Source organism: Musca autumnalis, unplaced genomic scaffold (assembly GCF_047663935.1).
Source record: "Musca autumnalis isolate F117 unplaced genomic scaffold, ASM4766393v1 scaffold_5, whole genome shotgun sequence".
NCBI classification, from domain to species: Eukaryota; Metazoa; Arthropoda; class Insecta; order Diptera; family Muscidae; genus Musca; species Musca autumnalis.
The window spans coordinates 193,792,660-193,819,949 of NW_027412088.1; the positions used below are offsets into that span (position 1 = coordinate 193,792,660).

At 33.8% G+C, this 27,290-nt stretch overlaps 1 protein-coding gene across 13 annotated transcripts in view; it reads left to right on the plus strand.

Annotated features, from left to right (window-relative positions):
• a (arc) overlaps positions 1–27,290 on the plus strand; it is a 262,222-nt gene that overhangs the window by 222,579 nt on the left and 12,353 nt on the right. For 12 of the 13 annotated variants that reach the window (XM_073988186.1, XM_073988181.1, XM_073988190.1 and 9 more), the window contains 2 exons: positions 3,402–4,344; positions 10,343–10,570. In XM_073988186.1, coding sequence (XP_073844287.1) covers positions 3,564–4,344; positions 10,343–10,570 — 1,009 coding nt within the window. In that variant the 5' untranslated portion in view covers positions 3,402–3,563. The remainder of the gene's footprint in view (positions 1–3,401; positions 4,345–10,342; positions 10,571–27,290) is intronic. The other variant, XM_073988189.1, reaches the window with a different exon arrangement.

Sequence of the window (27,290 nt, forward strand, 5' to 3'; positions counted from 1 at the left end):
TCAATGAAACATACAACAATAAAAAAAATGTAAAACAGGCAACAAAATCATTTAAGAAAAAAAAACGAAGCATGTGTTGAAAAAAAAGTTAAGAAGAGGAGGTAGTATGTTATGCAGTGGAAAAAGCATGTGATGGAACATTAAGTTGAAAATTCTTTTGACAATTTTACAGGTTTTTTATCACACCTAACTTAAAAAACAAATAAAAATATTCCTAAAGTAAAAATATTGAAATTATAGCGATTGATAAATCAGCTGTTTCATTACCTCCTGAAAGTATGCAACGCAAATTTCTTCCTTTGTAATGATGAGGACATCTAAAAGTAAAGAAATGGAAGTGGTGTCTCTCTCTATAGAAGCTGTAGAACTTGTTTCTAGATTGCCAGAAGTCTTTGTATTCAGATGAGCCTTTCGAAGTTCCCCTATTATATAGTCATTATATTCCCGCCCTCATATTCCTGTTCATCATATCTATATTATATCGGCATTTGCAATAACTTATCGGCATTTGCATTTAACACCTGCATTGGCAAAACAAAAGGAGAAACACTGACAAACAAGCTAATCAAACAAAATAGCTAAGAAATTCTTTCAAATGTGTATTTTTGCTATGTACAGATGTTAGTAATAACAAAAAAAAAAAAAAAAACATATAACAATTTGCCTTGGGGGTTCAGTGGTGTAGTAAGAATATTTGCCTATTGGGGGAAGTATGGAAAAGTGAGAACAGAACCATTAATTTGTTAATCTTAGGGAAAACGATTTTTCAAACCAACATTGCCTTAGAGAAACGTGAATTTGTTTAAGATTTTTTCAAGCCATCTTAGATCCACATAAACGTGTATTTTTTAACGATTTTTCAAGCCAAATTTACCATAGCCAAACGTGGATTTTTTTAAGATTTCTTCAAGCCAACTTTGCCCTACAGAAATTTGGATTTTTTAAAGAATTTTTCAAGCCATCTTAGATCCAAAGAAGCGTGGATTTTTTAAAGAATTTTTCAAGCCATCTTAGATCCAAAGAAGCGTGGATTTTTTAAAGAATTTTTCAAGCCAACTTAGATCCAAAGAAGCGTGGATTTTTTAAAGAACTTTCAAGCCATCTTAGATCCAAAGAAACGTGGATTTTTTAAAGAATTTTTCAAGCCATCTTAGATCCAAAGAAACGTGGATTTTTTAAAGAATTTTTCAAGCCATCTTAGATCCAAAGAAACGTGGATTTTTTAAAGAATTTTTCAAGCCATCTTAGATCCAAAGAAACGTGGATTTTTTAAAGAATTTTCAAGCCATCTTAGATCTAAAGAAACGTGGATTTTTTAAAGAATTTTTCAAGCCATCTTAGATCCAAAGAAACGTGGATTTTTTAAAGAATTTTTCAAGCCATCTTAGATCTACAGAAACGTGGATATTTTAAAGATTTTTTCAAGCCATCTTAGATCCAAAGAAACGTGGATTTTTAAAGAATTTTTCAAGCCATCTTAAAACCAAAGAAACGTGGATTTTTTAAAGAATTTTTCAAGCCATCTTAGATCCAAAGAAGCGTGGATTTTTTAAAGAATTTTTTAAGCCATCTTAGTTCTACAGAAACGTGGATTTTTAAAGAATTTTTTTTAAAGAATTTTTCAAACCGACTTTGCCTTTACCAAACGTGGATTTTTTAAAAAATTTTTCAAGCCAACTTTGCCTTTGAGAAACGTGGATTTTTTAAACAATTTTTCAAGCCAACTATGCCTTTGAGAAACGTGGATTTTTTAAAGAATTTTTCAAGCCAACTTTGCCTTTGAGAAACGTGGATTTTTTAAAGAATTTTTCAAGCCATCTTAGATCCAAAGAAACGTGAATTTTTTAAAGAATTTTTCAAGCCATCTTAGATCCAAAGAAACGTGGATTTTTTAAAGAATTTTTCAAGCCAACTTTGCCTTTGAGAAACGTGGATTTTTTAAAGAATTTTTCAAGCCATCTTAGATCCAAAGAAACGTGGATTTTTATAGAATGTTTCAAGCCATCTTAGATCCAAAGAAACGTGGATTTTTATAGAATGTTTCAAGCCATCTTAGATCCAAAGAAACGTGGATTTTTAAAGAATTTTTCATGCCATCTTAGATCCAAAGAAACGTGGATTTTTAAAGAATTTTTCATGCCATCTTAGATCCAAAGAAACGTGGATTTTTAAAGAATTTTTCAAGCCAAGAAACGTGGATTTTTTAAAGAATTTTTCAAGCCATCTTAGATCCAAAGAAGCGTGGATTTTTTAAAGAATTTTTCAAGCCATCTTAGATCCAAAGAAACGTGGATTTTTTAAAGAATTTTTCAAGCCATCTTAGATCCAAAGAAGAGTGGATTTTTTAAAGAATTTTTCAAGCCATCTTAGATCCAAAGAAACGTGGATTTTTTAAAGAATTTTTCAAGCCATCTCAGATCCAAAGAAACGTTGATTTTTTAAAGAATTTTTCAAGCCATCTTAGAACCAAAGAAGCGTAGATTTTTTAAGGAATTTTTCAAGCCATCTTAGATCCAAAGAAACGTGGATTTTTTAAAGAAATTTTCAAGCCATCTTAGAACCAAAGAAGCGTAGATTTTTTAAGGAATTTTTCAAGCCATCTTAGAACCAAAGAAGCGTAGATTTTTTAAGGAATTTTTCAAGCCATCTTAGATCCAAAGAAACGTGGATTTTTTAAAGAATTTTTCAAGCCATCTTAGATCCAAAGAAACGTGGATTTTTTAAAGAATTTTTAAGCAACCTCAGATCTACAGAAACGTGGATTTTTAACGAATTTTTCAAGCCATCTTAGATCTACAGAAACGTGGATTTTTAACGAATTTTTCAAGCCATCTTAGATCTACAGAAACGTGGATTTTTGTTTAAGAAATTTTCAAGCCATCTTAGATCCAGGTTTAGCTTATAATCTGTACAAGCCGCCTCTGCCTACGATATTAGCATCATTTATAAATAATACACCATAATTAGAGGTAACAGAAATAACTCCCTGCCAAACAAACCGGCAGATAGAAACACCAACTATCAAAGAAATAAACAGCAATCAATTGAGCGCTCCGTTGCTAAGTTAAATGATTGTTACCCGATGGTGTTACTGCCTGCATTTTTCGTACAAAATGTCATGTTGCATTACAAAATAATTACTTGGCAGCAATTGAATGGTGTTTGTTTGTTGTATGCAACATGTCTATGTCAATCAATAAATTGCCAGTTAATTGCAACATAATTATTATGGAAATTTGTGAGCAATAAACAAAAAACACGCTCACACACATATTTTCAAAAATACCCACTCAAAACTGTGTATTTATTTTAGGCAATATTTTAAAACAATACTTTTTATGTTAATACCTCTTGTTCATCTTCTCCGTGGGGTTTTCCCCCTCTCCTCTCTTTCTTTACAGATAACACTAGGCTGCTAAGCCAGCGGGAGAGCAAAGCTTAAATAAAGCCATTAAACGAAAAATAAAACACCAAAAAGCGCCCCAGAAAAAGTAAAACCCACCTCGCTCTACTTATGTTGTTGTTGAAGTTCATAGCGAACTTTTCTTCCGTTTGTTTTAAGAATGCGCCTATTTAAAACGCGCAAATCCATCGATACCTTCAGTTCTGCCACAGCATCACAACACAGTGCTGCATCATCGTCTGTAGCCAACGAAACTTATACCCAAAATTCACCGTTAGCAACATGTGCTTCGAAGTTGACAAAATCGATCAGTGGCTCGTCATCGATATCATCTTCATTGCCGGATTTACACGATAATTCACCCGTAATGATTTTAAGTTGCACCAATTTGAGTACAAGTGGCCTAACGCCGCCGCCACCGAACAACAACAGCAGCAATACAGCACCTGCATCGGTGGCCAGCACAGCGCCACCCACACCTAGGAGTAATGATTCCTTTCAAAATATCTCACCACAACAATGTTCAACGCCTGGCTTGTCCTATCAACATTTACAGAGTGGTAGGCAAACACCTTCAGCCCTATCGGTGGCATCTTTAAATGATGCTGTCCTGCAACGTCCCGCCAGTGTTCATCTTTTTGGTCACAAAGCAAATTCATTATTTTTGAGTTATGGTGGCAGCAGCAGCAACATTGATCATGGACAAAGTAATAACCATACGACGGGTGGTGGTGGCGGCCAATATCAAAAATATAATTCCCCCGCCCATAATTCAAGAGGTGTTTTGGGCCAGCTACAAAAGAACTCCTCCTCAAGCAGTAGTTGTATATATGAAAAATCGAATGGAGTTCATCATGGCAGACAGCAGAATGGGTCAAATGTTTCCATGACACCAAATTGTTTGAATAACAAGGAGACGGGATCATTTATGGGATCGAATGGTGAGTACAAACCACATTTTTAAAAAATTCTTAAAATAGTTGCAACCTTTAGAACCTCAAATGTCATAAGAGGGTTAAAAACTGGGGATTTCTTGATAAGCATGGAAAATCTTAGCTTTAGGAATTTGAATCTTCGCTTTAGGAATTTTTTAAAACAGCTGATTATTGCAGCTCCCCAAAGTATGCACCACACATTGGTTGTAGGAACTTCTTTTGAGATAATATTCTTAGAGCCCCATAGAAGAGGAAAGGAGTCAAAACAAGGATTTCTGTAAGAAAACAGTTATTTGAATATTAAGGAATCAGCTGACTATTAAGGCGCCTAAAATTCTGCAATATCGCCTTAAAAGTAAAAAGAGATTTTTTAAAGAATTTGTCAAGCCATCTTAGATCGAAAGAAACGTGGAATTTTTATAGAATTTTTCAAGCCATCTTAGATCTAAAGAAACGGGAATTTTTTAAAGAATTTGTCAAGCCATCTTAGATCCAAGGAAACGTGGATTTTTTAAAGAATTTTTCAAGCCATCTTAGATCCAAAGAAACGTGGATTTTTTAAAGAATTTTTCAAGCCATCTTAGATCTAAAGAAACGTGGATTTTTTAAAGAATTTTTCAAGCCATCTTAGATCCAAAGAAACGTGGATTTTTTAAAGAATTTTTCAAGCCATCTTAGATCTAAAGAAACGTGGATTTTTTAAAGAATTTTTCAAGCCATCTTAGATCCAAAGAAACGTGGATTTTTTAAAGAATTTTTCAAGCCATCTTAGATCTAAAGAAACGTGGATTTTTTAAAGAATTTTTCAAGCCATCTTAGATCCAAAGAAACGTGGATTTTTTAAAGAATTTTTCAAGTTATTTTAGATCCAAAGAAGCGTGGATTTTTTAAAGAATTTTTCAAGTTATTTTAGATCCAAAGAAACGTGGATTTTTTAAAGAATTTTTCAAGTTATTTTAGATCTAAAGAAACGTGGATTTTTTAAAGAATTTTTCAAGTTATTTTATATCCAAAGAAACGTGGATTTTTTAAAGAATTTTTCAAGTTATTTTATATCCAAAGAAACGTGGATTTTTTAAAGAATTTTTCAAGTTATTTTAGATCCAAATAAACTTGGATTTTTAAAGAATTTTTCAAGTTATTTTAGATCTAAAGAAACGTGGATTTTTTAAAGAATTTTTCAAGTTATTTTAGATCCAAAGAAACGTGGATTTATAAAAGAATTTTTCAAGTAATTTTAGATCTAAAGAAACGTGGATTTTTAAAAGAATTTTTCAAGTTATTTTAGATCTAAAGAAACGTGGATTTTTTAAAGAATTTTTCAAGTTATTTTAGATCCAAAGAAACGTGGATTTTTTAAAGAATTTTTCAAGTTATTTTAGATCCAAAAAACGTGGATTTTTTAAAGAATTTTTCAAGTTATTTTAGATCCAAAGAAACGTGGATTTTTTAAAGAATTTTTCAAGTTATTTTAGATCTAAAGAAAAGTGGATTTTTTAAAGAATTTTTCAAGTTATTTTAGATCCAAAGAAACGTGGATTTTTTAAAGAATTTTTCAAGTTATTTTAGATCCAAAAAAACGTGGATTTTTTAAAGAATTTTTCAAGTTATTTTAGATCCAAAAAAACGTGGATTTTTTAAAGAATTTTTCAAGTTATTTTAGATCCAAAAAACGTGGATTTTTTAAAGAATTTTTCAAGTTATTTTAGATCCAAAGAAACGTGGATTTTTAAAGAATTTTTCAAGTTATTTTAGATCTAAAGAAAAGTGGATTTTTTAAAGAATTTTTCAAGTTATTTTAGATCCAAAGAAACATGGATTTTTTAAAGAATTTTTCAAGTTATTTTAGATCTAAAGAAACATGGATTTTTTAAAGAATTTTTCAAGTTATTTTAGATCTAAAGAAACGTGGATTTTTTAAAGAATTTTTCAAGTTATTTTAGATCCAAAGAAACGTGGATTTTTTAAAGAATTTTTCAAGCCATCTTAGATCCAAAGAAACGTGGATTTTTTAAAGAATTTTTCAAGTAATTTTAGATCCAAAGAAACGTGGATTTTTTAAAGAATTTTTCAAGTTATTTTAGATCCAAAGAAACGTGGATTTTTTAAAGAATTTTTCAAGTTATTTTAGATCTAAAGAAACGTGGATTTTTTAAAGAATTTTTCAAGTTATTTTAGATCCAAAGAAACGTGGATATTTTAAAGAATTTTTGAAGTTATTTTAGATCCAAAGAAACGTGGATTTTTTAAAGAAATTTTCAAGTTATTTTAGATCTACAGAAACGTGGATTTTTTAAAGAATTTTTCAAGTTATTTTAGATCTAAAGGAACGTGGATTTTTTAAAGAATTTTTCAAGTTATTTTAGATCCAAAGAAACGCGGATTTTTTAAAGAATTTTTCAAGTTATTTTAGATCCAAAGAAACGTGGATTTCTTAAAGAATTTTTCAAGTTATTTTAGATCCAAAGAAACGTGGATTTTTCAAAGAATTTTTCAAGTTATTTTAGATCCAAAGAAACGTGGATTTTTTAAAGAATTTTTCAAGTTATTTTAGATCCAAAGAAACGTGGATTTTTTAAAGAATTTTTCAAGTTATTTTAGATCCAAAGAAACGTGGATTTTTTAAAGAATTTTTCAAGTTATTTTAGATCCAAAGAAACGTGGATTTTTTAAAGAATTTTTCAAGTTATTTTAGATCCAAAGAAACGTGGATTTTTTAAAGAATTTTTCAAGTTATTTTATATCCAAAGAAACGTGGATTTTTTAAAGAATTTTTCAAGTTATTTTATATCCAAAGAAACGTGGATTTTTTAAAGAATTTTTCAAGTTATTTTAGATCCAAAGAAACGTGGATTTTTCAAAGAATTTTTCAAGTTATTTTAGATCCAAAGAAACGTGGATTTTTTAAAGAATTTTTCAAGTTATTTTAGATCCAAAGAAACGTGGATTTTTTAAAGAATTTTTCAAGTTATTTTAGATCCAAAGAAACGTGGATTTTTCAAAGAATTTTTCAAGTTATTTTAGATCCAAAGAAACGTGGATTTTTTAAAGAATTTTTCAAGTTATTTTAGATCCAAAGAAACGTGGATTTTTTAAAGAATTTTTCAAGTTATTTTAGATCCAAAGAAACGTGGATTTTTTAAAGAATTTTTCAAGTTATTTTAGATCCAAAGAAACGTGGATTTTTTAAAGAATTTTTCAAGTTATTTTAGATCCAAAGAAACGTGGATTTTTTAAAGAATTTTTCAAGTTATTTTAGATCCAAAGAAACGTGGATTTTTCAAAGAATTTTTCAAGTTATTTTAGATCCAAAGAAACGTGGATTTTTTAAAGAATTTTTCAAGTTATTTTAGATCCAAAGAAACGTGGATTTTTTAAAGAATTTTTCAAGCCATCTTAGTTCCAAATAAACGTGGATTTTTTAAAGAATTTTTCAAGTTATTTTAGATCCAAAGAAACGTGGATTTTTTAAAGAATTTTTCAAGTTATTTTAGATCCAAAGAAACGTGGATTTTTTAAAGAATTTTTCAAGTTATTTTAGATCCAAAGAAACGTGGATTTTTTAAAGAATTTTTCAAGTTATTTTAGATCCAAAGAAACGTGGATTTTTTAAAGAATTTTTCAAGTTATTTTAGATCCAAAGAAACGTGGATTTTTTAAAGAATTTTTCAAGCCATCTTAGTTCCAAAGAAACTTGGATTTTTTAAAGAATTTTTCAAAGAAACGTGGATTTTTTAAAGAATTTTTCAAGCCATCTTAGTTCCAAAGAAACGTGGATTTTTTAAAGAATTTTTCAAGCCATCTTAGTTCCAAAGAAACTTGGATTTTTTAAAGAATTTTTCAAGCCATCTTAGTTCCAAAGAAACTTGGATTTTTTGAAGAATTTTTCAAGGAAACGTGAATTTTTTAAAGAATTTTTTAAGCCATCTTATTTCCAAAGAAACTTGGATTTTTTGAAGAATTTTTCAAGGAAACGTGCATTTTTTAAAGAATTTTTTAAGCCATCTTAGTTCCAAAGAAACGTCAATTTTTTAAAGAATTTTTCAAGCCATCTTAGAACCAATGAAACGTGGATTTTTTAAAGAATTTTTTAAGTCATTTTAGATCTACAGAAACGTGGATTTTTTAAAGAATTTTTTAAGCCATTTTAGATCTACAGAAACGTGGATTTTTTAACGAATTTCTCCCCTATTTGTTGTCTTGTGAACCACTGTAATTTCCTAATTTTCTTCCACAACATTGTATTGTTGAACTTTGCATAATTTCCTGTCAAAAAAGAGCAAACCTGCAGCCCAAAGAAAAACGAATCCTGTGGCATGTTTCATGTGCCATAAAATCCATTAAAAACTGAAGCCCATCATCAAATACCAACAATGATGGTCGCTTTGATGTCCATCTACACACATCCTCTCCTCAATCATGACGCTACGATGAGGCATAAATGACAGTCAATCGGCTCTGATTGATTGCGGTAAAAGTTAAACGCCAAAGTTATTTTGATGTACAATAAAATGCAATAAAAATTAAAATAGTTTTTTTTTTTCTTTTCATTTTATTATAAAAATTGTATGTGTGTGTGTGTCATTAACAATTATATTTCATTAAATAAGAAACGCTTCAAACCGGAACAATTGTTAAGTTGCCAACAACAACAACTGGGGTAGCTATTCCGCACATTACCACCAGCGGCGGCGGTATTTGATTGAAAGCCTTTTTGCTTTTGCCACACAACAAGATTTTGAGTTGCAGCAGCAGCAGCAGATGAGAGACATAGGTATTGCTGGGTAATGACATTTTCCAATAAATAACAATTTGTTGTGTCGTCTGCCAGAGGTTTTAAGTGATATTCGTAGAGGTTCGGATTATCTGAAGAATTTAGATAATTAACAAATATCGATTGTTGGCCGTAAGAGTTTTCTAAAATTATATTTTCAGCGGAATGATGGCCACGCCATAGAAAGGAAGAATTTAGTTGGTTGCTCAAAGGGTTGGCGGGGCTTGTGCTTGGAATTTTTAGGAGATATTTATGAGTGGCCAAGGACCTTAGGCAGAAATGTGAGGAAAAAAGCAGAACATACATTTTGGGTTCTAGGGATAATTTGAGATTATTTAATTGCTGCTGAAGGTAAATGTTACGGTAAACATGGGGTTTGTCTATTAACTTGTGTAAACTTAAGGCTAGCTTAAATTTTAGGTTTTGTGGTAAAGCTTTTTGGCTTTTAAGTTGTTTATAAAATTCAGTAAATAACAAAACTTTAAAGCTTTTTAAGTTATTATGATTTAAGTCTAAACGTTTCAATATTTTGGAGGGTAAAATTAAACCCAAAACTCTTCGTATGCAACCATTGGCCACCCTTTGCTGTAGCTGCAGGGGCATAGAGCTTAGACTTTCATCAAGTCTTTGCAACTCCGTATAATTTTTATAAATTATTATTAATTTGAAATTTTCCGCACATTTCTCCACCAAAGTTGGAGAAAAAATTTTTGGAAAATTTTTCCATTTCAGTTTTTTGTTCTCCCAAAAGTTGTATTATTTCCAAAAGTTGTTGTATCTCCAATTGTCTATACCATTCAAATTGAAACTGGTTTAATTTTTGCCACATAATTGTTTGTGCCAACGTTGGCGTTTTCAATTCCAAAAGATTTCGGGCAATTTTATAAACTTCATTTACATCCGTTACATTTTTTAAAATTAGTTCAGCCTGATGAAATTGTTGGCGTTGCATTTTCGTAATAAATAACTCCACATGGTGATTTCCAGCTAATACCAATTGGGCAATATTTAATCCGGCCACAGCAACAACAAATGTAACAACAATTCGCAGCCACATATTTTATTGAAATCGTTGCTCACTCACTTTCTTAATGGCTATTCAAAATTGAACTGATTTGATAACTGCCAATCAATCCATTATTCCACCACAACTTTTTCTGCCTATAACGATAAGATTCACACATTTCCATTCACATATCAATTTTGTTTGCTTATTTCCTTCATTTTCAGTTCAATTACCCGATTATAAATTGGTTACGGCAGTACCAGTCGTAATATTGGATGATGAACAAAAATCTGCAGTATCTCAAATAAATACAACTTCGTCATCCACAACATCATCACTGCCCCCACAAACCACAACAACAACAACATCGCCATCAGCTAGCAATAATGCGATAATGGGCAGTGGAGGTAGTACAAGCTTAAGTCAAACAGCAACATCAAGCGCCAGAAATGGTAAGTGAGGTGTTATCTTATCAGTATTAAGAAAGGAAAATTATATACCCGGAAATTTCAAAATTGATTATGCAACCAAATTCTATAAATTTAATGGGAACAAAAATTAATTGTTGCTTTAAGAATTTTTCACACCATCTTAGATCTACAGAAACGTGGATTTTTTAAAGAATTTTTCAAGCCATCTTTGATCTACAGAAACGTGGATTTTTTAAAGAAATTTTCAAGCCATCTTTGATCTACAGAAACGTGGATTTTTTAAAGAATTTTTCAGGCCATCTTTGATCTACAGAAACGTGAATTTTTTAAAGAATTTTTCAAGCCTTCTTCAACTAAAGAAACGTGGATTTTTTAAAGAAATTTTCAAGCCATTTATATCTAAAGAAACGTGGATTTTTTAAAGAAATTTTCAAGCCATTTATATCTAAAGAAACGTGGATTTTTTAAAGAATTTTTCAGGCCATCTTTGATCTACAGAAACGTGAATTTTTTAAAGAATTTTTCAAGCCTTCTTCAACTAAAGAAGCGTGGATTTTTTAAAGAATTTTTCAGGCCATCTTTGATCTACAGAAACGTGGATTTTTTAAAGAATTTTTCAGGCCATCTTTGATCTACAGAAACGTGGATTTTTTAAAGAATTTTTCAGGCCATCTTTGATCTACAGAAACGTGGATTTTTTAAAGAATTTTTCAAGCCATCTTAGATCTACAAAAACGTGGATTTTTTAAAGAATTTTTCAAGCCATCTTAGATCTAAAGAAAGGTGGATTTTTTAAAGAATTTTTCAGGCCATCTTTGATCTACAGAAACGTGGATTTTTTAAAGAATTTTTCAGGCCATCTTTGATCTACAGAAACGTGGATTTTTTAAAGAATTTTTCAAGCCATCTTAGATCTAAAGAAACGTGGATTTTTTAAAGAATTTTGCAAGCCATCTTAGATCTAAAGAAACGTGGATTTTTTAAAGAATTTTTCAAGCCATCTTAGATCTAAAGAAACGTGGATTTTATAAAGAATTTTTCAGGCCATCTTTGATCTACAGAAACGTGGATTTTTTAAAGAATTTTTCAAGCCATCTTTGATCTACAGAAACGTGGATTTTTTAAAGAATTTTTCAAGCCATCTTTGATCTACAGAAACGTGGATTTTTTAAAGAATTTTTCAGGCCATCTTTGATGTACAGAAACGTGGATTTTTTTAAGAATTTTTCAGGCCATCTTTGATCTACAGAAACGTGGATTTTTTAAAGAATTTTTCAGGCCATCTTTGATCTACAGAAACGTGGATTTTTTAAAGAATTTTTCAGGCCATCTTTGATCTACAGAAACTTGGATTTTTTAAAGAATTTTTCAGGCCATCTTTGATCTACAGAAACTTGGATTTTTTAAAGAATTTTTCAGACCATTCAGGGATTTTTTAAAGAATATTTTAATCCAACTTTGCCTTATAGAAACGTGGGTTTTTTAAAGCCAACTTTGCCTTATAAAGCTTGGATTCTTAAAGAATTTTTCAAGCCAAATTTGCCTTATAGAAGCGGGGATTTAAAGAAAAAGCTAACTTTGCCTTATAGAAACGTGTTTTTTAAGATTTTTCCAAGCCAACTTTGTCTTATAGGAACGGGTATTTTTTAAAGATTTTTTCAAACAACTTTGCCTTATGGTTAGGTTAGGTTGAGAAGAGGGGGATTCAAGATCACCACATGTCCTTAAAAAGAAAGGACATACACTTATGCCAGGAGAGGCCTGTTGTTTGCTCTAATTTTATGTGTCCTGGAAGTTGTTGTTGCTAGTTTAGGAGTTCCGTCCCATTGACGTAGTCCCTCAAGTTTTTGAACCCGATGTCCTTGATATGGTCGAGTCCTGTAATTATGTCGTTTCCCATTAGTTGAGTTCTCAAGTTTGTGAAAGCCTGGCAGTGGCAGAGATAGTGTTCCAACGTTTGGTTGTCCTCGCCACATGCCCTGCATTCACTATTCTCTGCACAGCCTATCCTGTGCAGATGCGCTTGTAGTCCTAGATGCCCTGTGAGGACACCGATCTGTCTACTGATATCATTTTTACTCATCACTAGGAGGTCACTTGTTTTGTCCTGGTCTGAGTTTCCCCATAGGATTTTTGTAGTTTTTCCCTTTTCCTGGTTATTCCATAGGGATACATGAGCACTCTTTGCCCAAGCTTTTAGTTCTATACGCGCCGCCATTAAAGGTTTGGCATTGTCTAGACTTACTGTAGGTAGCTCCCTGGCTTGTTTTGCTAAGAAGTTTGCTACTTCATTTCCCGTAATCCCTATGTGTCCTGGTACCCATATAATGTTTACCGAGCCATAATGGGAATAGTCGTTAATTGAATTTTTTGACTCTAAGACAGTTTTCGATATTGTTGCCTTACTTGTTATAGCTCTAATTGCTGCTTTACTATCCGTAAGGATGTTAACTGTGAGTGGCCTTGTATTTGTTTTAAACCAGTTCAGACATTCTGTGATCGCTCGGATTTCGGCCTGGAGGATCGTGTTATGATCCGGCAGACGAAGAGAGATCCTCGTTTCCGTGTCTACGATATAAAGACCCAGTCCCGTTCTCCCCCCCTAACACAGCCCCGTCCGTAAACCCGCAGCTTCCAGCGGGAATCTGTGCAAGGGTTCCATCGACCCACATATCTGTGTCCGCTATTAGAACTTCACACAGAGCTACTTCACTTGATTCTGGTATCCGGTCCGATACTATTTGATTTATAGATTCACCCGTTGTGAACCGTAATATGCATTGGTGGTATGTTTGGTGGTGTCTTTCGATCCACTCGCTCATAACTTTCAGTCTTATAGCCGCGATGGCTACTTCATACCTTACCTGTATTTCTATCGGGTGGACAAGTAGAATTGTCTCTAAAGCCCTAGTTGGTGTAGTCCTCATCGCCCCGCTAATGCCTAGGCAGCACATTCTTTGGACTCTTTGCAATGTTTCCACATTGTACTTTTTGTCCATAGCTGTCCACCATACAACAGATGCGTAAGTAAGAATCGGCCTTATTACGTTTCTGTATAGCCAGTGTATCATTCTAGGATTAAAACCCCATTTTGAGCCTATAGCCCTTCTACAAGTTGACCAACATCTGTGTGCTTTGGCAGCCCTTTCCTGAATATGGTCTTTCCATTTGAGTTTCCTATCTAGAATTACCCCCAGATATTTAACTGTTGGAGATATAGTTAATGTCTTACTCAGGAAAACTGGTTCTTTGACGGAGGCCAATTTCGTTTCCTAGTGAAAAGACATAACTCTGTTTTTTCCGGGTTAACATTAAGACCTCTTGGTCTAGCCCAGTTGTAAGCTATATTTAGAACCTCTTCGGCTCTCCTGCAAAGTAGATTCCCCTTAGAAGTATTATAACGTCGTCTGCATAACAGACTGGTTCAAATCCTTCCTTGGTTAAGGACCTTAGTAGACTATTTATGGTAGTGACTCACAGAAGCGGCGATAAAATCCCCCCCCACCCCCCCTGTGGCGTTCCCTGCCCTACTTTGTCTCTTCTTGTTACGTCATGTAGCGCGCAGCTTATCCATCTGTTCCTTAGCATGTCGTCTATCCAGTTCCTCAGCGTTCTGTCTACACGAAATTCGTCTAAGGAGTGGATCAGCGTTTCCGTGCTGACGTTGTTGAAAGCACCTTGTATGTCGATGCAAACTGCGAGTGTGTACATCTTCATTTCGAAGGTCCTCTCTATGTGGTGTACTACCTCATGTAATGCGGTTTCTACTGATCTACCTTTCACGTATGCATGTTGTTTATATTTCAACATGTCGTTGGGGATTTTGCTCTTGATCATGGTATCGACTGTCCGTTCCATTGTCTTGAGTAAAAAAGATGTTAAACTTATCGGGCGATAAGATTTTGGTACTGCGTAACTTGCCTTACCAGGTTTGGGTATAAAAACCACCCGTGCCTCCTGCCAGGCTATGGCAGTATACGCAAATTTTAAGCACGCGTGGAAAATTCTGACCAGCTTGGACGAAATGTAGTCCACTTCCCTTTGAAGTAAGGCCGGGAAGATCTGGACAGGTCATGCTGATTTGTTTGATGAGAAGCTCATTATGGCTTGCTTAACCATAGAGTTGTCTATTTTTGCTACTTCTTCTGATGCGTGGACATTTTCCGTCGAAAGCACTGTTTGGGCCGCAGTGCTCGAAGGGAAGTGTGTTCTCATCAGAAGGCCTAATGTTTCCTCGCTTGTTTCCTTCTTCCTTCCCATTTCATCAACCATTAGCTCGGCTTGTGTATGGATTTTGGATAGAAACTTTTTAATTTTTAATACGTCGTTTACGACGTTTCCAGGAGTTGCGTTTGGCGTTCCTTGTCAGTTTGTTGTATTCTTTTAGTTTTGATTTGTAGTTGTCCCAGAATACAGCTAATTTTTTTCGTTTTGCTCTATTGTAAAGTCTACGGACCTCTTTGCCTTTGTTACGAATTTCCCCTGTCATCCAGGGCCTTATAGTAATGGGAATTTTTTAAAGAAATTTTGAAGCCAACATTGCCTTATAGAAACCCCTGGATACCCCTTATAGGTCTTCCTTACAGAGAAGAGTTTCTCTGATTCTTCGTTCATACATGCTAAAAGACTTGAAAGACATTGAAATCTTACAGTTCTTCTTTATATAGAAAATATTTGAAAGTTTAGAAAGCCTACGAATAGAATAAACAGTTCTTGCTTCCTTGAATAGATTATTAGTCGTGTTCTTTAAAAATACCTCCTATCCTTTAACTCACATTTACATCTCTGTAATTTTTAATTGTGCCTCAAAGATATTTTTCATGTAAAATTATCTTTGCAAGCAGAATGCTGAAGTGGAACCCGCATTTACCAGTGTTTAGATTTATTGTTCAAGTCTTCTTTGAGAGAGGACGGTCTATATACCCGGGACTTGCTTCTTTGCAAAGACAGTATAGTGACGGGCGCCCACTGAGTTGTTTTTGCATTTGCTTCTCTCTCTCTCACGTACAGTGTACGTGTACATAAACACACGATGAACATCAGGTGGTTACTGTTTTTTTTTTTTTCACCCATGCATTCACACATGCTTTAGTACATAGCCGACCAAGAAGAGCGAGCGCTTAAATTGTTTATGTGTGGGTAAAATTACACTGACAGAACAGGGTGATGATTTTCATATTGAGTGTGAAATGAAAAATATATTGTTGGCGCGTTCGCTTTGTATGACTTAAATTAAAAATAATATTAATAACTTCATAATTTGAAAAGTATTTTTCTTCATATGTTAATTTTTTTGAGAGAAAAAACAAATTGTATATAAAAATGATTTTTTAAGACTTTCTAAGCATACATACATTTTTTATTGTTGCATTGCAGACGAGGCATTCTGCGTTATTAAAAATATTAATACAAAACAAAAATCATTTTCAAATTCTTCCCTCCACATATTTGCTGTACAACTGCAAAATCTTTTCTGTGTACCCAAAAATAAACAAATAAAGCGGCATCAACCTGCTTGCATGAAATTCAGTACAAGACTGAAGTAAAAAAATCAAAACATTTGCTCCCTTACTTTGCGTTCGGGTCGCGTGTGTGTGATTTGCCGAAAAACTTCGTAACCAAATCAATACCCACGAACGGGTTTGCTTTAGTATTGATGGAAATATTATGGGCGACGCTGCTCTATACAGAGGAGACTTTCCCTTTCTCTGAATCAACAAATAATACTCTCTTTACCAGTCTTGTACGTATAATTTTATGACATTGACATTATTGAGAACAAAAATTAATTGTTTCGTTACATTGTATTGAAATTATACATTTTTTACTATTGTCTATGGAATTGTGGTGAGGGGATTGTTTTATAAAAACAGGCGTTGAAAGCCGTTTCAATTTCTTAAACTTCAATTTCAAAAAACCTAAATAGAAATCTTTTTTTAAACATAAAAAGTTTAATACTTCGAATATTAAAATATGCCTTAAAAATATTAATTTTTTATTGCATTTTTATAATTAAAAGAAAGTGAATTATAATAAAAATTTAACCTCAATTCCAATATCCTTATTAGCGGCAATCAAAATTGATTTCTATCTTTCTCTATTGCATCTGCATTCCACAAAATACAGGCAATATTTTATATTCAACTTTATTTATTGGCAAGATTAAGAGCGTATGTTCAAATATTTATGACTATTTTCATACATTTATACTCCAACAAAAGGAAATTGAACACAAATCTCTCGTAAAATAGTAAATATCATTTAGAAAATTAAACATTTTCTTTTACAAATAATGATTAGTCTTTAAAGGCCATAAATATAGACCACTATAAAAAAAATGGTGGCTATAATGTGTCATAAAATCACACAGTTTTACAAATCCGAACAATTGCCCAGACCTACACCATATACGGTCTATAAAAAGAAAAGAAGGCCAACTGACCATTAACCGTTTTTAATATTTATTATATTAAAGCCATATTTGAAAGAGCTTTATTTTCAAAACTTTGATTTAATGGCTTTTCTTCACCATTACAAAGTGCAGCAGCAGCATGTGGTGATTTTTCGTGGTTTTCCAAACTTTTATTATGTTTTTTTTTTTTTTTTTGCTTATTGATCTATAATTCTTCTTTTGGACTTTTGTTACCGTGAAGATCGTAAAATATCTTTTGTTACTCTTCATCTCGCTCACTCTATATATCTTTGTTTAAAAGACAAATGGACAAAAATCCATTTGTTTTCCTTACTTTAGTCCACAAAGAGGTTTAGCCTTAGTTTAAGCTTTTTTTTTCTTACCATCATCTTATTTGCCTATAAAACCATTCAGACATTTATGGTCAGTCTTTTGATAATAGCCATGAAATCATAACATTCTCGTATATTTTTGCTCTATCATATTACCAGGGCTTAAGAGGCTTTGGCACCATTACTAATACACACCATACCACAATCATCATCATCTCTGCCACATACTTCCCATATAATCATCATGATGATGGTAATAATATTTGTTAATATATTGTTAATGTTATGTTAAATGCCATATGTGTCAAATAAAATTGCATGTGATTAGAGGCGTGTGCTAGGCTAACGCTTATTATGATGGCTGGTATGCGGGCAAAACCGATAAAAAATTACTACGGAAATTATAGCGGAAATTTCGAAATATCGAAATAGCTGTTAGCTTAGGTATTGTATTGGCAAATAGAGAGCATGCCATTTAACACTAATCCGATGTAACAGGATGTGTTGTAGGATATTTTCAAAGTGAATCATATGTGCATTAAATGATTCAGTTTAAACAAATCTTAAGGCTGTCCTAAAAAAGAGGATCTGTCGATTTTTGTAAAATTTTGAGCGATTTTTAGAGAAATTTATTGAGAACAAAAATTAATTGTTTTTGTCTTAATACAGACATGCAGCTTTAATTTGCATTAACAGCCCTATTTCAATAGAAGAGAGCATATTCATATGCTCGAGAGACAAGGAAAACAAAATGATTGTAGTGCAAACAACAAAACAATTGTTTACCATCATTCAGCTGTTTCTTAAATGCAGAAGCTGTCGTCTGTCAGGGTAAAATTAAATGCAGAACTTAATGCAAATTAATGCTGCCGTTTGTTTAGGGCATGAGGCTTTTTCGTAAAATAGTAAACGATTTTTGGAGAAATTTATTGAGAACAAAAATTAATTGTTTTTGTTTTTTTATGCTGAAACGAATTGTAAATCATGGACTTTTTAGGTCATCTATGTTTAGAATATATTCAATAGGTCTTCTAGAATACCTACGAATTTTCTATAGATAAAAACGTTCGGTCTTCTGTCATATATGACCTTCTGTAGAAACTCTACGATCTGTCTGAACGATTTTTAAAGTTCTTCAACTCGGAATAGTCGACTTTACACTTGAATAAATCTTTAGAAAGATCTTAAGAAGCGTGACTATCTTCTTGCAATTTATTGAGAACAAAAATTAATTGTAGTTATTAAGTTGTCAATAGGTCTATATGATGACCCAAAAATTTGTACAATTTATTCACAATAACAAAAATTTTGACAGAATGAAACCACCTTATAATTTCATCATGAATGACGATGATTCTTCTTCTTTTCAGCTTAACTCTTTATACCCCGGTTACACTCAACCGGATTAAACCAGTGGCAAACGACAAATAAACCCTAATGTAACCGGACTATTTAGGAGCATAGGGCCTACTTACTTAGCTGACCCATTACAGAACATTTGTTTTATAGGCCGATCTAAGAAAAGATCTCCATTTCTCTCTATTTGTTGCTTCGCACTCTGAAATACTGCGCCTTTTCATCTCATCATCCACTTGTTTGCGCCATCTATTCCTTGGCCTGCCAATTCGCCGTGCACCGCCAAGCGGTCCGTATTTATACGCCTTTTTAGCGGGTCCATCATCGTTCATTCTAATCATATGGCCTAGCCAACGCAATCGTTGCATCTCGATACGTTTAACAATATTGATGTCGTTGTATAGCAGATACAGCTCGTGGTTCATGCGACGTCGATATTCACCATCAACGCAGATTGGTCCGTAGATCTTTCGAAGAACTTTTCTCTCAAACACACCAAGCACTGCCATGTCTACTTGCGCAAGTACCCAGGTTTCGGAGCCATACATCAGCACGGGTAGTATCAGTGTTTTGTAGAGCGTTATTTTTGTTGACGAGATGTGGCTTTATTTTTAAACTGCTTACTTAAACCAAAGTAGCATCTGTAAACTGCTTACTTAAACCAAAGTAGCATCTGTTGGCCAATACAATTCTTCTTTTTATTTCACAACTGATGTCGTTTGTTGTTTTACGGAGGTGCCGAGATAGACGAAGTCTTTTACTACCTCAATATTATAGGAACCAACTTCCACAGTCGGTCCGAGCTCAATGGACGCATTGCGCGTCGACACCATCAATTTGGTCTTCTCACCGTTTACCGCCAGACCCACTTTAGCAGATTCTCCTTCGACCTTCATAAAGGTATCAGCTACTTCTTTTACTGATCGGCCCATGATGTCTATATCATCAGCATAAGCAAGTAACATGTGACTATTGGTGTAGATTGTGCCACTTCTTTTGACGTTTGCCTCTCGTATAACCTTTTCCAGCAGGATGTTGAAGAGATCACACGAAAGGCTGTCTCCTTGTATAAAACCTCTTTTGGTACCAAACTCTTCGGAGAGGTTCTTTCCTATTTTAACTGAGGACCTCGTGTCAGTTAAAGTCATTTTACAAAGCCGGATGAGCTTTGCGGGTATACCAAATTCAGACATGGCTTGGAATACCCTTGAACGCAGCGGGCTGTCGAAGGCTGCTTTATAATCGACAAGAAGGTGGTAGGTGTCGATCTGCATCTCTTGGGTCTTCTCCAGGATTTGCCGTAGGGTAAATATCTGGTCAATGGTGGACTTGCCACGTCTAAAGCCGCATTGGTATGGTCCAATTATCTCGTTGACCATAGGCTTTAGTCGTTCGCACAATATCCCTGACACGATCTTGTAGGCAATAGGGAGCAGACTTATGCCCCTATAGTTAGTCTTATCTATAGTCTTATCTCCCTTCTTGTGGACGGAGCACAGGATACTCAGGTTCCAATCGTCGGGTACTCATTCTTCCTGCCAGATGGTGCTAACTAGCTGATGAATACACCTTATCAGCGTGTCGCCTCCGGTTTTGAACAGCTCGGCTGGTAAGCCATCGGCTCCTGCTGCCTTATTATTATTCAGTCGACTTATTGCTGTCTTTACCTCATCTTGGCTGGGCGGTATACATTCAATACCATCTTTTGGGACTGTGGTATCTTCGTCGTCTTCGCTTCTATTGGATACTAACAGTTTTGAAAAATTACCAAATTACCTTGCTGGTCTCTACAGTAGGATGTGCCTGTACCAAACCCATCAGCTTGATGCTTGACTCTTTGGTAGAATTTTCGGACTTCATTCTGGCTCCTGTACATCCCGATTTTTTCAAACTCCCGCTTTTCCATCTCTCTCTTTTTCCTGCCGACAAGACGTTTCTCCTCTCTCCTTTTCTCCCTGTATCACTCTCGTGCGCTAAGCGTTGCTACGGATTGTAAAGTAGCCCTATATGTCGCATTTTTCTCTTCGGTGGCAGCATGACACTCCTGATCATACCATGGATTTCTTGGTGGAGATCTCTGGTATCCAAGTATGGATTTTGCGGCTGTTTGCATGGAGTGGGCAATGCTTTACCATTGCGCTGATGTGTTATCGGGATGAGGAGTGCTTTGATTAAGCTATTGGGCCAGTTGAGTGGAATATGCTGTGGCTATCTGTTGTGATTCCAGCTTACCGATGTCTAACTTTCGTGTTGTGTCTGTTCGTACTTTGTTTGCTACGTTTAAGCGGGTGCGTACCTTTGCTGCAACAAGGTAGTGGTCCGAATCAATGTTTGCGCCTCGGAACGATCGTACATCCAACACGTTCGATGAATGTCTTCCATCTATCACAACATGATCAATTTGGTTTCTTGTTTTCTGATCTGGAGACAGCCAGGTGCCCTTATGAATATCGAGATGATTAAATCTAGTACTGCAAACTACCATGTTTATTGCAGCTGCAAAGTCTATCAGCCTCATACCATTGTCATATGTTTCACTGTGGAAACTGAATTTCCCGACTGTAGGACAAAAAATATTCTCCTTTCCAATTTTGGCATTAAAATCGCCTAGAATGATTTTAATGTCATGGGCAGGTCACCGGTTATATGTTTCTTCTAAGCGCTCGTAAAATATATCTTTGGTCTGTTCGTCCTTTTCTTCAGTGGGAGCATGTGCGCAAATAAAGCTGATGTTGAAGAATTTAGCTTTTATTCGAATTGCAGCAAGTCTTTCATTCACTGGGGTGAAGCTTGATACCAGATGTTTTAGCCTCCGACTAACTACGAATCCGCAACCAAACTCATGCTTTATTGCTTTTATTTCGCTGCCGGTGGACTCTAGCTCCTTCACAAGACTTCTTTTCCACGAGTTTTTAGGCCTTCCTTTTTTCTGCCTCCATACTAGGGCTTGACGAAAAAGTTCAATCCACTTCGATTTTCTCCATTTTATGATGGTTGCTATTGGATCGGTATTGGATGTTACAAGTGTTATGTGTTAAGATTCTCATGAAAACGAGGATACAAAAACCAAGGAAAAATAAATTATGTTCCTCTTAATTACGAATGGTGTCGTGGAAACTAGTTAATTTGTGTACGTATTTCGAGAGGCGAACAACGTACTTGAAACTTGACATTATTTTTGTATTCGTAGATATTATTGAGGAAATCCTTATGGCTCGTAGTTGATTAAAGGCCCAGTAAGCTTTACCAATTCAATTCCGCTCCGCCTTCGATTGCAATTTTGCTTCCGAGATAACAAAATTTCTCCAAGAGTTCGATCGGTTCGCCTCCAATATGAATGGGAAAGCAAGGAACGAGCGGATTGAGTTTGGTCCTTAAGGACGTCGTTGATATCAGTAGTGATAAAATCCATATTTATATTTATTTGCTATAAAATATTTTGGCTTTTTGCTTTTCTTCTATTACTAAATTTATTGAGAACAAAAATTAATTGATTTTATAACACAATTTGAATTTTCAGTATCGATCAGAGTTATTAGCCTTATAATAAATTGTATGGGAACATTTAAACGCATTTGACATGTATGAAAATGACAACTTAAATCCACTGGATTTTCTAAATCCAACATAGTATAAATGTACTGTTATATGCTGTTTATATTAGAGCTTTTTGCAGGGTTAACCTTCTTTATGAGGATTTGTTTGAAATATAAGCAATGGAATTGACATTTAAAACCCAGTCGGTTTGTTAAATCCGGTTATATATAAACGGGGTATTAGATATGATCTATAAGAATCTATGCATGTTTTCAGTGAAAATGTCAGTTAATTATCTACGATATTATCTTCTCCATTCCTATGAGAATATTGTCTAAAATATTACATAACAAATAAAATATTTTTACTTAATTTCACCCCCACAACTGTCAAACCTCAATATTTCTATTAATTTGGTAATATTTCTATAAATTTTTTCCGCTTGCAATAATTCCAATTTATCTGAAGGCTTCAATCATTTATTAAACAACTGTCTACAGTTCAAGTTTAGGAATGCCGCTGATTGACATTTAATGACAGGTGTAAAATAACCAACAAGTATTTTTTAAACCAAAAAACCAACAGAACTTAATGACTTCTAACAAAACCAAAAAAACGCAAACCTATAACATTGTAATCAGAATTGTTTGTAATTATTATGTTATATAAAAAATCTAACTGACAAACATACAATTGTAGCGCATACCAATCAATGACAGTTTGAGATTTTGACAGTTATATTGACGTAGCACAAAAATAGCAAACGCTATACGTAATAAATTGTCTGTAACAAGAACAATGAACTTTATTCGTTCGATAGGCACTTTAAGAGATCTGAGTATTGCTGTTGGCTTTAATGTTTTTTTTTTTTTTTTTTTTTTTTAATGTTAAGAGTTAAGCTTTTGTTATTTTATAACTGATTGTCTCTCTGTTTTAAGATTTCTAATATTTTTACAACTTGCGCTTATTGTGTACTTCATGAAATCCATTATTAACCCATTTTCTACTTTAACATAACTTCCCATCACACAACTACCGTATTACGTTTATTATTTATTGCTTTATTTATCTTTTCTTTGGATACAATTTTTTGCTATGCTGGCTTTTTGTCACCCACCTATTCAATTGGCAAACCAACCAGAGAAAAAAATATGTCATGTAAATGTGTTAAATACTGTAAATTATTATTGGGAGTTTGTTGGTAGGTAATTCAATACATGTTACTGTTGATGTTTACTACACTCGACAGACATGACATGGCAAAACTTCCTATTTACCGATTACTTTGCAATTATTGCGGCTTATGTTGGCATTATTATTTTAAATAACTGTTGTAGCGAAAAGAGAAATTTGCATTACGGCAATAAAAATATAGGCCTATAAATAAAATATTTACTTCAATGGCAAATAAATTGAAATTTTAATCATAAATTTATTGAGAACACAAATTGTATAACAAAATTTTAGAAAATCATACACTCTTCTTTGTCTTTGAAAGAAATGCTGCGCTGCTTGTAGGGATCTACAAACTGACTTGCTTGTAGGGATCTCTAAGCAACTGCTTGTAACGAACATTTTTCTCGACTAGGTAGGTATCATGGTACAATAATACAGGTAGCATTATCATGCCAGCTGATGGTAACATTATGTGTCAACTGCATTGAATTGATGTCAAATTTTGACACCTTATGTTACCAACAATTGCCGATGCGGCTACCTGTGTATTGGTCTGTTCCTTTACTTTTGAAAATGGTAAAACCGGCAAAAGTAGTAAAAGTTGTAAACTGCTTCCATATGAATTGTATGGTGTCTGAAGTCAAGGAACGCTTTTCGAGTAAAAAGTGGTAAAACTGGAAGATTCTTGCACGTAAAGGAACAGAGCTTATTTGTACCATGGTAGGTATTTAGCCAACAGCTGTTATTAATGGGGTTCACACTCCTCATTATGTCAAACTAAAATAAAACGTTAGGCCATGTTTATATTATAGCCTTTTGCGGGGTGTTAACCTTCTTAATGAGGATTTATTTGACGTATAGACAAAGGAATTGACATTTTAAACCCAGTGGGTTTGTTAAATCCGGTTATATATCAACGTACTATTAAACGCCATATACATTAGAGCATTTTTGCATTGTTATGCTTGGATTACATTTACGAAATCCACTCGATTTAAATTGTCTATTCCTTTACGTATACGTCAAATAAAAACTCATCTAAAATCCATTGGATTTCACTTGACGTATACGTAAAGGAATTGACAGATGATATCGAGTGGATTTCGTAAATGTAAACCAAGCATTAACCTTCTTTGTGAGGATTTATTTGACATATAACCAATGGAATTCACATTTGAACATCAGTGAGTTTATCAAATCCGGTTAAATATAAACTTAATATAAGAGTACGTTTACATTTATGAAATTCACATGATTTCAACTGTCAATACGTCAAATAAAATCCAATGGAAATGAAAAGGAATTGATGGTTGAAATCCATTCAGTTTCGTAAGTGTAAACGTACCATAAATTGGAGAAATTAGGTCTGTACGATAACTCAAAAGTTTGTACAAATTTACAATGCTGTTCGATAACAAACTTGTACAGTAAAAGAGAAATGAGAAGTACTTGCAAGTAGTTGCAAGAACTTGAAAATGCTTTTTACTTGCGAAGTTATCGATTATTCAATTGCAATTTGTAAAATTGCTCGTAAATTTATTGAGAACAAAAGTTGATCGATAAATTTCTAGTCCATTAATAAAACAAAACTTACAGCCTGTTTCACTATGTCGAACGAAAATGAAAACGAAAGAAAAACTACCAAACTCGTGTATGATTTTCAAATTTTGTAGTTGTTTCGAAGCAAAAACAAAGTCAATATTAACATGAAAAGCAAAGTATAGGTGTTTTTCTTTCGCATTAATTTTCTTTCGACATATTGAAACAGGTCGTTATCCTCATGAATATTTAAGAGCCCACACCACCACACAATTCTTCCTGGAAAAAATCCTCAAAAAATAAAAAAGTGGACAAGTTTTACGCCCAATTTTTTCCTCATTGCATAAAATCATCTCGATACTGGGTCACTATTAATGGCTCATCCGAAAATCATACGATATTGTTCAATTCCATCATTCCCATAACAAATTATAGGTTATGTGAAACACATTTTGGCGGGAATCATGATTGTTTTACTAATTTACGTTCGAAATCGAAATCATATTCTCTCACAAATGAACTGAAAATTGTGCGTACGTGAGCAACAGAAAAAACATCGCAAAGGTAATCGAATACTTAAAAAAATTGAAGATAATCAGAGCAATGAAAATCACGAATCAAAAAGATGGTCCAAAAAGGAATGCAATGCAATTGAAAATATTGTGGATAATCATAAACCATAATAATGAAGTATTCTTAATGACTTTCAAAGATATTGCAAATTGGCCATTGCTTCTTACTCTGCTTATTAGAATCAGAACCTATTTGCCATCACAAGTTATTATTAGGGATACATCATCAATAATTTTTGGCATTATTGGCTTCTCAGCGTTCTAGATGTTGTCTGTCCATCTATAAAAAAACCCGTCTTCTTGATATTGAAGACAATCGAAATGTCTTTCGGTCTATTGGAGAAAAATTTATTGAGAACAAAAATTATAATTGTTTTAATTTAAAGTACTTTCAAAAACTTTTTCTCTCAACTCGCTCTCTTGATCTTAACAAGTTTGTTATCGAACAGCATTTCTTAAAAGTTTGTAAAATTTTTTGAGTTAACGTACAGATCTCTGGCCGTTCTCACATTTACTTTATAAATTATTCCGGCACATTGTAGATCCCTTCTTTTTTGGTTGTCCTTTGGGATCAACAAATAAATCAGAAAAAAAACTATCCACTCAGGACAACAATGTACCTATGGAAAGCTCTTGCATAAAATCTAACCTGTCACTTCCTCAATAATAGTAACAACCTTCCGGCATTTCATCCTTTCCTCAATCCTACAGCTTGAACTCTTTCCTTTTGCTTTTCAGCATTTCATCCTTTCCTCAGCCCTACAGCCTGATCTCTTTCCCTTTGCTTTCTTAAAACATTCCACCCAATCCAAACAATGGAATTTTGAGTGTAATATTGTTGTAACTTTAAGTGATATCCGCTTTAATTGCAATTTTATGGGCTCTAAGACATGTGGCATGGCATCCACCACACATAAACCTTTACGGAAAATATTTATTTCACTCTTGAGACGCACAAACAAAAGAGCAAAAGCAATCACCAAAAGTATCAACTCAATTCATTCTATTGTAAAACAAAAATTCATTTGTTGTTTAGAAATGCCCCGTGGAGGAAAAGCTTTGTTGAAAAGTTATGGCAACTTTTACCACATGTCTGCTGCTTTCATGTAAGAACATCTTTTAACTATGTTAACCCAAACGACGAATACCACATAGTCTTCGTTGCATTGTCGTGTTCTATAACTTGAAGTGTCAAATGTTTGAACTATTTGCATTTGTCTTGAATGAATGGCCAAAAACCACAGACTTCTTTCAAGCTTCAAATCTATTGCAAAGAGCATTCAAACAAAGCAAAAAAAATAAAATAAAAACAAATGTCTTTCAGTCTTGTCTAACAGTTGTGGAACCCACTTACCATGCTTCCTGAAATGTGTTATTTTTTTTACATTTTTGTTCCATGCCGAATTGTTTGTTCCTTTTGAAGAAAGTCTTTGAAGATTTGTGTTGAAAAGTTACCCTAAGGCGGCACGTGTTCATGTTGATTATTATTTTGCCATTGGCATTGATCATCGAAGTTTTGACGACAATGGACATGGAGGACATGCTTGTTGTGGTTCGCGGCCGACTAGATGGCTGGTTAGCTAGCTAGGCTTAGATGCCTGGCTGAGCCTAAAGAGTTTCTCTATTGGCCGCTATGTGCTAATTCAATATTGATTGGTGTTGATAGTTAAGCTTATTGGCAACGCCTTTGGAAAACCTATAAATGACTTTGCTTCCGACTTGTGGTTAGAAAGGTTTTTTCTTTTCCTTTCCAATTGAGTTGGTTTTTTATTGTTATTATCTTTGTGTTTTAAGGCGTCACAATTTATTTAGAGCAT